Source organism: Pimephales promelas, chromosome 20, assembly GCF_988280905.1.
Source record: "Pimephales promelas chromosome 20, fPimPro1.hap1.1, whole genome shotgun sequence".
NCBI classification, from domain to species: Eukaryota; Metazoa; Chordata; class Actinopteri; order Cypriniformes; family Leuciscidae; genus Pimephales; species Pimephales promelas.
Genome location: NC_142788.1, coordinates 1,118,216 through 1,130,395, shown reverse-complemented (window position 1 = coordinate 1,130,395; position 12,180 = coordinate 1,118,216). Strand labels below are relative to the sequence as shown.

Here is a 12,180-nt window from a genome sequence, read left to right as displayed (position 1 = left end):
AATTTTTAATTCTCTATGCTTAATATGTTGTGTTTTTGTAAAATCTTACAAATATGGAAGGACATTGGCTTTTTATCAAGGACTTTTAAGGCATTTTTATAGAGTAATTCTATTGATTTAAATGTGTTCATACCGGTCAAAGTCCAGCTGGTACAGCAATATTCCATATGCGATAGAATCATCGAATGTAAAAACACTTTAGCAGCCCCAAATGGTATAAATTGACGAATTTGTTTAAAATTTCGTAAATTAAATTTTACTTTATTCGATATTTTTTTTGACATGTTTTTTAAAACTTAATGTAGAATCAAGGGTCAGACCAAGGTACTTAAATTCCGAGACGATTTCTAATTCTTCTCCTTTTAGAAATACACCAGATTGTTTTATGTCACGAGACTGTTTAGTAAACATCACACAGACGGTTTTTTCAACATTAAGTAACAGACAGAATTTAAAGAGCCATTCATTTACAGGGACCAGAGCAGAGGTCAGAATGCGTACACACGTTTGTTTGTTTGTTTGTTTGTTTGTTTGTTTGTTTGTTTGTTTAACTATCTATGTTTGCAATAAGGTACTTTGTCGTGTTGATTTGGATGCTTGTTTCCCCATGGAATAAAAATGAATAAAAAAAAACTTTTAATATCACAATTCTGACTTTTTTACTCATAAAATCATAAAAAAGGTGCGCTTTGTATTTATTTTTATGTTTGGCGACTGTACATTATAATTTACACACAGCTGGCTGTGTGGAAAATAAACTTCGAGTCGAGTCAAAAAATAAAGCATTAAATTTAGATAAGTACTTTTTAAAAAAAAATAAAATAATAAAATTTAATAAAAAAAATACGTTTTTAATTCTATATGCAATTCATACCAATTGCCGTTAGAGGAGGCCCTTGTTAACGGTTGAAAGATGTTCAGCTCAGGGTTATATTGGTAAAGTCCGTTGAGGGCAGATGATCAATGAAGACACACACACACACACACACAGGAGGGGGCTTCTCTTGAGTATTATACTAATGATGGATGCCGTCGAGGCCGACAGAAGCGCTTCTCCTCTGAAGAACTTCGTGGCTGGAGGGGTCGGTGGGCTCTGTCTCCTGTTCGCTGGACACCCGCTGGACACCATCAAGGTAAAACTTCCCCAACAATCACAAAAGTTGACGAGGGTGTCATTTATTAAGTTTTGATCTGCTTTAACATGATTAGGGGCTGATAGTATGCATTCTTCTAGACAAACATAATAATCCATAGGTAACTTAGTGCTATTCTGATTCTATAATATGTAAATAGAAGATCAGAATAGATAATTTACATTAATTCAGTTCTGGTTTATATGACAGAATTCACTCAGCTGCCAAATACAGACTTAAGAATAGTGCATTCACTTTAGTTGATTTCACCATTCCTTCAGTAAATGATTGCTCAGCAGTTTCAGAGTGCTTAATGTTTAGAGGACAGATGAATTAACACACACACACACACACTTGTGACAGTAGTGATAGGTTATCCACAGACACAGAGGGAGTGAATAACACAGATAACGCCAGCTTTTACTGACATAGGGCTGTATCAGTTTTATTGGACCTCGCTTTATCTCGAATTGTTCTCAAGACACCCTCCAGATTAATGTCTTTCTTCACATTGCTGTGAGGATTGTCATGTGATGTTCATGTTTCCACAGGTCCGTCTGCAAACTCAGGGAAGTGTTGTCTACAGAGGAACATATGACTGCCTCCGAAAGACTGTTTTCAAAGAGGTAATCGCTTATGCTTTTGGAAAAGCACACATATAAAGTGTCCCGCTGCCCACTTCATGACAGATATTACTGATATTAGAAGTGTCATGGGAAATTAGCCTTAATTTAAGTCAAGTGATGTGAAGTCAGCTTTATTTCTGTAGCACTTTATAATTTACAGATTGTTTCAAAGCAGATCAATGACGCAAACTTCATAGCAGCTTTACAGAGGACAGTGTCGTTATTGGGCTTGAGTCCGTTTCAAGTCAGTTCAATAACACTGTTGATGTTGGAAAATGAGTAAATTATACAACTTTTCCATTGACATTTAATACCAAGTGTACGCAGTTTTGGTGATTTTGTTCAGTAGCTCTCGGCTTGTTTTGCTTGAGAGCCTAAATTTGACATTGGACATCCATTGGTCCACTAAAAAAGGTCTATAAATGTAATTTATTCCAGTCATGACAACTTTCTGGATAAATCTTTAGTGTGTCATATTTGTATATGACAAGTAAAATATGAATTAATTTCCAACAAAATACTTGACATCAACAACAAAGGAAATTGGAAGTGAATTTAAAAGCATATATGAAGAGTTCAGATGCAAATGAAATTTTCTTCTAAAATGATCATTTTTATCAAGCTTGTATATTTAAGTTCAGTGATTTCACTTAAATGGCAATGATAATTACCTATTAATTGTTATTTAAGTGAAATTACTGAACTTAAATATAAAAATCATCATTAAAGAAGAAAATTTCAAATGGCATTTAGAGGCTTTTGCATCTGAACTCTTCATATATATTGCTAACCTGCTGTCTGCAAAGTTATCGCAGCAGACTCAACAGTCTACTGATTCATTCCTATAGAGGTGTGTTTCTCTGCCCTTACCCTGGCCTACTGTGTGCAGGGGGTGTTTGGCCTGTATAAAGGGATGGGTGCTCCGCTAGCTGGTGTCACCCCGATGATGGCGCTGAATTTCTTTGGCTTTGGGCTGGGAAAGGAACTTGTGCAACGGGATCCCACCGTACCAATCACGTTAGTACAGCAGAGACACGGGACGTCTGCCATTTTAAATGATGTCAAGTCTGTGCTGAATATGTCACATTTGACACGCTCAATTTCCATGATGTGTCTGAAAGTATAATTTGTATGTTTATCTTCATGTAGCTGAAGACAGCAGCAGCTGAACAGATCTGTTTCTGCTCCTCTTTCCCATGGCTTTATCTCTGTCAGGTACACACAGATCTGCCTGGCAGGTATGCTGGCAGGAGTGTTCACCACTGTGATCGTGGCTCCCGGAGAGAGAATCAAGTGTTTACTTCAGGCAGGGCACATTACTGACACACACACACTACTGTCATAAATACACCTGTATCCATAGAATGGACACCATTATTATGGTAATAAAAAGACTCATGAATGAAGCCTAACCAGTGTACTATAGCAACATACTGTATGGCTCATTTGACTTTCATTAATGTCAACTATTTTACTGTCAGAAAGCACAAGAAACTGTTCTTGAGAACCAAAACACTGTCAATTTAGTTCATTTGACATTCTCAGAAGTCCGACCACACAAAGAAGATATAAATAACGACTCGGTTACTGGTCAATACAAGTCAAGTCACCTCCATTTATATAGCGTTTTTAACAAAGCGGATAGGAGATTACAGTAACAGAGATTGTTTCGGCTTTACAGCAGCTCTAGAATAAAGTTATTGTCCAGCTAAAGTAAATTTTGATTGATTCACTTCCGTCGCAAAGATCATTAGTTATTAACTTAGGGGGCGCTCTGGCCCGCTCATCCGCACAAAACAGTGCCTAGTGGATCGTGAACGCACTCCCTGAAATAGGTTCGAAGGGGCAAATAATAATCTGCTTTCTCTGCGCCAAACTCAAAAATGCAAACCCACGAAAACGCAGACGGCGTGCACATGCGCATCACGCGTTTAGTCTATAGGTATGCGCTTTTGAATATATAGGTGGGCAGGCGTGTAGTCCTTCACAAATCAACCCTCAACAAACTATTTGTCTGGCCGTAGAAATTTATAGTACATACATTTTTGACGCGTCTGCGTAGCCACATGAACCGAATTATCCCAACGACGTTTTATCCAGGGCTGGGTGTTAGGACAAATTTCACAATTCGATTCGATTTCGATTCACAAGCTTGCAATTGGATTCGATTTTTGATTACGATTCGATTCGATTCAATATCGATTATTTTGGATATCAGTTACAATAAATGGCCATTTTTCTCAAGGAAATCAAGTCTCTTAACTAATGCTGTAAACTATGGGAGTCTAGTTGTAGGCTTCATTAGCCTAATATGAAGGTAATAATGAACTGTTTTGTAGCTATACAAACACTTAAATTACACTTTTATTTATTTTTATAATAAGAATATAAACATTTAAATGGTGGCTGTCATAATAACTTGCCAGATTTATTCAAATATGCATTAAATATTGAAGAACATTAAGATTATAATGCATATGTAATATGGTGTATATATTTAGCAAAATGCTCCTCTCTAGAGTTATTTTTTCTATCTGACTAACGAGTTTATGTGGGTTTTCTGAGGTAAATATGACGATGACATTGATTACGAGCTGTTTAACTGACGTCTTTCCACGGTTGAAACGCTGATTGAGCGAATCAATGTGACATGATCCGGATTTCGATAAGTTGTACCTCCAGTAAGTGTATTTTATGATTTTTGATCAAATAGTCATTTCAGTCGAAGTCAGCCAAGTCATCAACAAATGCGTCTAAAGTTGTTGACATCGTAGGATGTCTGTGTATATAATTTAAACCCTATTTGTATAGTGTGAAACCACACGTTTATAAATATATATAATTTTAAAGATATTGTATTAAAACTGGATATATGTTGTTGTTCTCTAAGTTAGCCATCTCCTCACATTTGCCACAGAACCTGTATGACAAGTAAACATGACGCAACAGGTCCCTCGCATAAATGTAATTTCGCTTGTACGTAGCAAACTTTATCACAGAATGTGTTTGTAGTTTCAAAAAATTGCGCCAGCGTTAGTGTTTGCGTGTGTCTGTGTGTGTGTGTTGCACATCCATAATTGCAAAGGGGACGTGATTACAACTCTATAAGTACATAAATGTATCAAATAACCATACCGAGACGTACTGGTCCATTCTCATTTGTGTTTAATCTGCCGGAGTCTCTTCGTCATCTGGGTCTGATCAGAGACTATTTATATATTCCGATTCAAAGGTACGCTGAATGAAATTCAAAACAGCGGGTCTCTCACTCTCTCAGTACCGACTGCCATAGGTATCAAGTTACGCCCTCATCCAAAGGCAGGGCGGGGATATGCAGCTCATTTGCATTTAAGGTCGTATACACCAAAACAGCTCATTTTTAAAGAGGCCCCAAAAATGACATTTTCAAATGGTTATAATAAATTAACTGTGGGGTATTTTGAGCTGAAACTTCACAAATACATTCTGGGGACACCCGAGACCAATATTACATCTTGTAAAAATGGGCATAATAGGTGCCCTTTAAACTCAAATATTCAGGAAAACACTAGAATTAACTCCTGAATCATAAACCACGCTATACATGACGAGCAGTGCGTCACGTTTTGTCTGTGTTTTGGTGTCATGTTCAAGGACTGGTTTGTTTCTCTTTGTTTCCTGCGTTCCATATGTTCCCGTGTCCCTGGTTGTCATGGTAATTCATTGTTTGATTGATTAGAGCACAACAGCCCACATTAGTTCTGTTGTTCATCGGTATATAATGCCCTCTGTTTCAGTTTGTGTTATACACGCTGTTACGTTTCTCTTCTTCTGTTTGGATTACCGTTATGTGAAAGCAATCTTGTTTTTGTTAAATAAACTTCACGGTGTGTAACTTCACGGTAAACTTCAAGGTCCTCAACTCCTTCAATCATCATTACCATAATCATCTGTCCGTGACACAATGACTAAAACACAGGAGTATATACACATACACAATACAAATAAAGGAAACTAGATAGAGGAACAGGTGAACATAATCAATTAATCAATGAGTAACTGTTGAAACACACTAGTGAGTAGTAATGAGTACCAAGGAAACTAAACAGAGTGGGGAAACTGGAACTAAAGGAAAACACGCTAAACCAAACAAAACCGTTACAGAAACATGTGATGGATCAGTAAGTTTAGTTACATTTACATCATCACACTGGGCCTTAGTCACAAGAGGGAACATTTATAAATCCCTTCAAACTTAAAATAAATAAAGAATAGAATTAAGGTTAATTTTGTATTTATTTGACGAGTGCATGTGTTTTAGACCCAGTCCTCAGCCGGTCAGCGGAAGTACACTGGACCAGTGGACTGTGGACTCAGACTGTATAAGGAAAAGGGAATTTGCGGTGTCTACAAGGGCACCGTTCTTACTCTAATCAGAGGTGTGTGTGTGTGTGTGCGTGTGTATACTGTACTGCACTGTATGTGTATGTTCTTCAGATGACATCATTTAGTCTGTGACCTGTAAACTAAGATTAACAGGTGTCCTTTATGGTGACACACATTATCTTGGCGAACCAGTTTGTCATGCCATAGCCGTTACTATGTTGTGTATTCTATCAGAAAAGCAATAAGGTATACTTCTAGTTCATCTTTATTTAGTAAAGTATACTGATATCAAGGTACTAGTTTAATACTAATTGGGACTAAATTGGCCCTCTTGTTTTCAAGTATGCTTAATAGTAAACTTTGAGTACACAACTCATTTACAACTACGTTTGTACTGCAACTATATTTAATTCAATTCACATTAATAAAATATTCATTTAAGCAATGTAATAATGTAAGGCAGAAACAATGTATCATGTCTGTAATACAAGTAAACTTATACTGATAGTTTATGAGTCAAATATGTGTAGCACATTTTTTAGTTTATGAAAGTACACTTTAAAGTATACTCTCTTTAAACTACTATTTTAGTAGTTTTATACTGCATGTGTACTTGTAAGTTTTCTCTAAGTTAAATTAACTTAACGTCATACTTATAATTTTCTATTTATATTTAACAAATTACTCACATTAAAGGGTTAGTTCACCCAAAAATGAAAATTCTGTCAGTATTTACTCACCCTCATGTTGTTCAACCCCGTAAGACCTTCGTTCATCTTCGCAACACAAATTAAGATATTTAAGATATTAAAATCGCTCCTGCATACAGTCCATAGGCTTCTTGAGGGAATGACTCTTGCCGTCCCCGAAAAGTCATTAAAGACATCGTTAAAATAGTCCAAGTGACTACAGGGGCTCAATCTTAACTTTATCAAACGACGAGAACACTTTTGTGCGCAAAAAAACAACAAAAATAACGACTTTATTTCAACTATTGGTTTATTTCTCCCTCTGCGCGAGTCAGGTTACTAGTTTAATAGCGTAAGCTTCTGTTATTGTACGTCACACGCATCACACACACATGACCAGCGTCGGCCAATAGTGAGCCTACGTGTGACGTAGCTCTACGCAATCACACTGCGTTAACTGACTACAGGCTCATGGAGAAGGAAGTGAATAGTTGAAATAAAGTCGTTATTTTTGTTGTTTTTTTGCGAAGCCTATGGACTAGTACACAGGAGTGATCTTAATATCTTAAATATCTTAATTTGTGTTGCGAAGATGAACGAAGGTCTTACGGGGTTGGAACAACATGAGGGTGAGTAAATACTGACAGAATTTTCATTTTTGGGTGAACTAACCCTTTAAGAATACTACTGTTCCTATTTAGGTTTTACTTCTCATAAATATACATTTGCTTGTACTTTAGCCTACGCAAAAACAGCAGATAGTCAGAATTATGAACACATCTGTTTTTTTTTTATAAATCAATATTTAAAAAAAATGTTATGCCAAAAAATGTAAGTAGATATCAGACAGATTGTACAATTATATGGGAAAAAAAAGTATTAATAGGCTACTCAATCAAAAATGTAAACACACCTACAAGCCAAGTATACTTCATTTTACGATTAACCAATGACAAGACACGTGGCAGGATCACATGACAAACAGGGAATCACATGACAGACATGGAACATGACATGAACAAACCAAACCGTGACACACTTGAATAAACGTATTATGTAAGGGGATTGTTGATCTGCCTTAAGGACCACAGCTGATGATTGTGATTAACAGATTTTTCTCTTTTATTTAGATGTGCCCTCAAATGGCATATACTTTCTAACATACGACTTCTTGAAACACTACCTGACGCCTGATGGGGAGAGGTGAGACGCAGTTGTGTGTTGTGTAGAGGTAATATTTGAGAGATTTGTGTCTGATCCGGTGTGTTTGGCCCAGTGTGCAGCGCCTCAGCACGGCCAGGGTGCTCCTCGCGGGCGGGGTCGCCGGCACTGTCAACTGGCTCATCGCTCTGCCTGCAGACGTGCTGAAGTCAAACTATCAGACCGGTACGCCACAAACACTTCTTCTGAACATGTCAGTGGCAGAATTAATTTAAAGGGTACATATCATGCTTTTAAATCATTCATTTTTACATATAAATCATACCGTTGTGGTCTATATAAATCATAACTGCAACGCTTGGGTCTGAATTCCTCATTATTATAGCTCCACAAGCCCCTTTTCTGATGAGCGACCCGTTTCAAAGCGGCCCCTTTAAATAAAAAGGAGATGCGTCACACCCCGCCCGCTCTCCAGGTCGATGAGTTCACGGTCGGTTCAACTTCCACTTTCGGCCATTATTGTAGTTTGATTAGAGATATACGATTATATACGATACCTTCAAAGAACATTTTTATTCACACGTTAATAAAATGTCAACAACAGAAGACTTGTCCATCAAGCCTTACATATTCCAGCCAGAGCGAGCGAGTTGATAAAGACGACGACGAACCTGCAGAACAACCTCTTCTTGTATTGGTATGCGAGTTAACTGTTTTGTGTTATTAGTGAAAGTCGACTATTTCTCTTGTTAAAACAAGCACACTGACAAGATAAATGACTACGGTCTAATCTTACCACAAACAATCTGTGCTGATAATATGATACGTTTAGAAAAGCAGCTAAATGAGCATTGATGAAACTCAAGAACAATAATACTGCAGACGTGTAACGTTACTTCAAAACCAAAACAAAGAAAGACAAAGGTACTGCTAAAGCATGACCACCATGTGTTTCAAGAAAGTAAAGTACTTTATTTTTATTAACGATATTTACAGCTTATGGAAATGCTCTGTTCGTCATCTCCAAAGATAGAAGGAATTTACCTCTGATTCAGACAAAGTCGATCGGCAAACCCTTCTTTATACTGGCGGAGGTTGTTGAAGTGGGAATCCTTGAAGTGCTTCAGGTCAACAACTGAACATTTTGACTTGCCCTCTCGTAACTTCTGCATCATTGAGCTCGGACTACAAAATCGGAGCGAGAAATAATAATGGCGGATTGCTCGAAGTGTTGGACCGGTAGTCGATGTCCTTATTCGTCAGTTCCGCTGCAAATACGGTGACGCACTTGCTCAAAAAACGTCATAGACAACAGAAAAATCTGAACAGGTTGAAAAACAGGTTTCACCAAAACAGAATATAAAGATATAAACGAAGCAGCTGAAGAGAATAATTTCATCTTTTCTGTACTTATAAACACTCCAAATATACAACAAAATGCATTTAAGGGCTAAAAAAGTGGATTTTGCATGATATGTCCCCTTTAAAAATGTAGTCCATTACAGTTACAAATGACTCATAAAAAAGTATTCAGTAACGTAATCAATGCACCACAGTATGGAAACACTGTAATTTGATTGCTTTTGGATTCCTTCAAATACAGTCAAACCAAGAGTTATTCTGAGTCTGACACCAGATATTTTTTCACTAGTGTGATCAGGACACTATAGTTCATTTCTGTAAGTGAGGAGAGCAAAATAAAGTAAACTGTGGCATTTAATTCTTCATACAGTGACATTTGTACAAATTTGGGACCAAAAATGATTCCTCCACTTTGAGCGGATGATGTTTTGCTGATCTGAGAACTCGGAGTTCTGCTCATATTTATTACCATTTTCTAAACGATAGCGAATAAACTGTGGTAATGTGAGAAATGTGTGTAAATAAATGTTGGTTTGACCGTATGTGAAGTGAAGTAAAAGCAATATCAGGAGAATGATTGAGACAGGAACAATCGATCGTCCTTCATCCTCACACTGCACACCTGTGATAGTCTCTGATTTAGATATCCTCACCTAATCGTCACGTCACGTGTTAAGCGTGAAGATACGGTGACATATTACACTGAAGTAGGCTGCTTTATGATCATTTAGTGAAAGTAAAAGTTCTTCTTTGGCCAAATTGCATTTCCTCGAGACCCTAAACACAGGCTTTACTCCAGCTTTGTTTAACGAACAACACTTCCTGATGGAACCAGTCTGCCGTTTTCCTGACCTCTGACCTCAACAGGGCGTTTCTCCCACAGATCACTTCCTCAGACCATTCTCTGTAAACCTAGAGATGTGTGTGTGTGTGCATCCCAGTTTCTCAAATACACCAAACTCCTCGTTCAAAGTCTCTAAATCTTCATCTTCCTCATTCGGACGCTCAGTTTGGGCTTCAGCAGAGCGTCTTCATCATCTCTGAAGCGTTAGTTACCGCCACGTGATTGGCTGATTAGATATCTGCGTTAACGGCAGTGAAGATAAATACATAACGTGAGACGTGAGATGAATACATAAAACATAATAATAAATTATGTTACCCTTATGTGATTTGCAAGAATGCAATTTTGAACATTTTTTATTTAGAATTGCTCAATATTTAGGAATTGTTAACCAACTGCAACATTATTATAACTTTTATTTTACATTTTGGAGGGAAAAAAAACTTTTTTTGAAATATACATAAATTTGACTTAATTTAAAGGTTAAATGTTTTGTGAATACTTTGAATGGAGGAGTTTTTGAAGTCCGGTTTACCCATAATGCCCCAGGGCTGATGATGACGCTGTGTCGTGTCTCTGTCCCGCAGCCACCGACGGCCGGTACCGGGGTTTAGGAGACGTGCTGAGGACACTGTTACGGGAAGAAGGAGCTCGCGCTCTCTACAAAGGCTTAAGCGCAGTCATGTTACGAGCATTTCCAGCTAACGCGGTGAGGAAACACACATCTCACAACACCAGCGCTACATTATAAGAGTTTAAGAGTGCTGATGAGTGTTGTCCTGCTCTCAGGCGTGTTTTCTAGGGTTTGAGGTTTCGCTAAAGTGCCTGAACTACATTGCTCCAGACTGGTGACTTCACAGTGACAACCGACAAGGGATATTTCAATGATCTAAACACATTGTGTTTTTTATGTAGCATTGTTTTCTGACAGCCTTTAAGTGGCAGAAAGACTGATGGATGGTTTATCTTTTCCTTGCCATTTGATTCAGAACAGATGTTGTGCCTTTACAGTCAATCCCTTACATTTCTAAGACACTCTCTCACAGTATGTCATGCCTACCCAGACAGCAAACTGACATTGAATCAACGTGGAAACGACGTCTCTCATGACATTGAAACAACGTTGATTTTGCTCATCGAATTAACGTTGAACCAACGTCAGACGCGGCATTCTTCAAAGCTAAATGAAAATCGAAAATTGGTTTGCTTTCATAACGTTGAAACAACGCGTTGATTTCAAGTTGATTTTCCGTTAGTTTTGAAAGAATGACGCGTCTGACGTTGGTTCAACGTTAATCCGATGAGCAAAACAATGTCAGATCAACGTTGTTTCGATGTCATATTTCCACGTTGATTCAATGTCAGTTTGCTATCTGGGTATTACTTGAATGAATGTATTTATCATGAATGTTACCTTATTATGTTAATTATTTGCAATTTAATAATAGCAATACTGTTTAAAGGGGTGGTATAATGCCCTTTTCACAAGAATAAATCTCTGATGTCCCCAAAGTTTTAGCTCAAAATACCCCACAGATATTTGTATTTAGCATGTTGCAGTTGTCACTTTTTGAGGGTTAGCAAAAATGCACCCTTTTGTGTCTGGCCCTTTAAATGCAAATGAGCTGCTGCTCCAGAGACGGGTTAGTGACGTCTGATTTGACATCACTGCAGATTTGACTTTATCCCTTCAAAAAAAACAACAACAAAAAGCATACTTTATAATAACGAAATGAAACCTACTTTTGTATGCAATGCGGTCAGGAAGCGGGTTGGGTACAATATTTTTTTACGGTCCGAGTTGCGGTGTAGTTGAAAACGTCGTTCGGTTGCGGGTTGTTTAAATACATTGACCCGCGCATCACTGTTGAGCACGTAGCATGGCAACATTAATGTCCGAGTGATTCCACGTGTACGGCGTATGTACACGCCGTCAAATGTCCGAGCGAAACAAAACAAAATGTAGATCTACATCTGGGGAGCGATATTTATTTTTTTCT

General features: G+C 37.7%; 1 protein-coding gene across 1 annotated transcript; it reads left to right on the top strand.

Moving 5' to 3' along the window:
* The first annotated feature begins 946 nt into the window (after positions 1 to 946).
* LOC120479055 (mitochondrial carnitine/acylcarnitine carrier protein) lies at positions 947 to 11,923 on the top strand. Its single transcript, XM_039671330.2, has 9 exons — positions 947 to 1,133; positions 1,685 to 1,759; positions 2,649 to 2,776; positions 2,975 to 3,065; positions 6,060 to 6,177; positions 7,944 to 8,016; positions 8,090 to 8,199; positions 10,768 to 10,889; positions 10,970 to 11,923. The coding sequence occupies exons 1-9, from the start codon at positions 957 to 959 to the stop codon at positions 11,030 to 11,032; spliced, it is 957 nt and encodes a 318-aa protein (XP_039527264.2). The 5' UTR covers positions 947 to 956; the 3' UTR covers positions 11,033 to 11,923.
* Positions 11,924 to 12,180: the final 257 nt, after the last annotated feature.

Coding starts and splice junctions, on each gene's coding strand:
- LOC120479055 (XM_039671330.2), top strand. CDS start 957: ATGATCAATGAAGACACACACACACACACACACAGGAGGGGGCTTCTC. Junction 6,178..7,943: donor CGTTCTTACTCTAATCAGAG/GTGTGTGTGTGT, acceptor TCTTTTATTTAG/ATGTGCCCTCAAATGGCATA. Junction 8,200..10,767: donor GAAGTCAAACTATCAGACCG/GTACGCCACAAA, acceptor TCTGTCCCGCAG/CCACCGACGGCCGGTACCGG.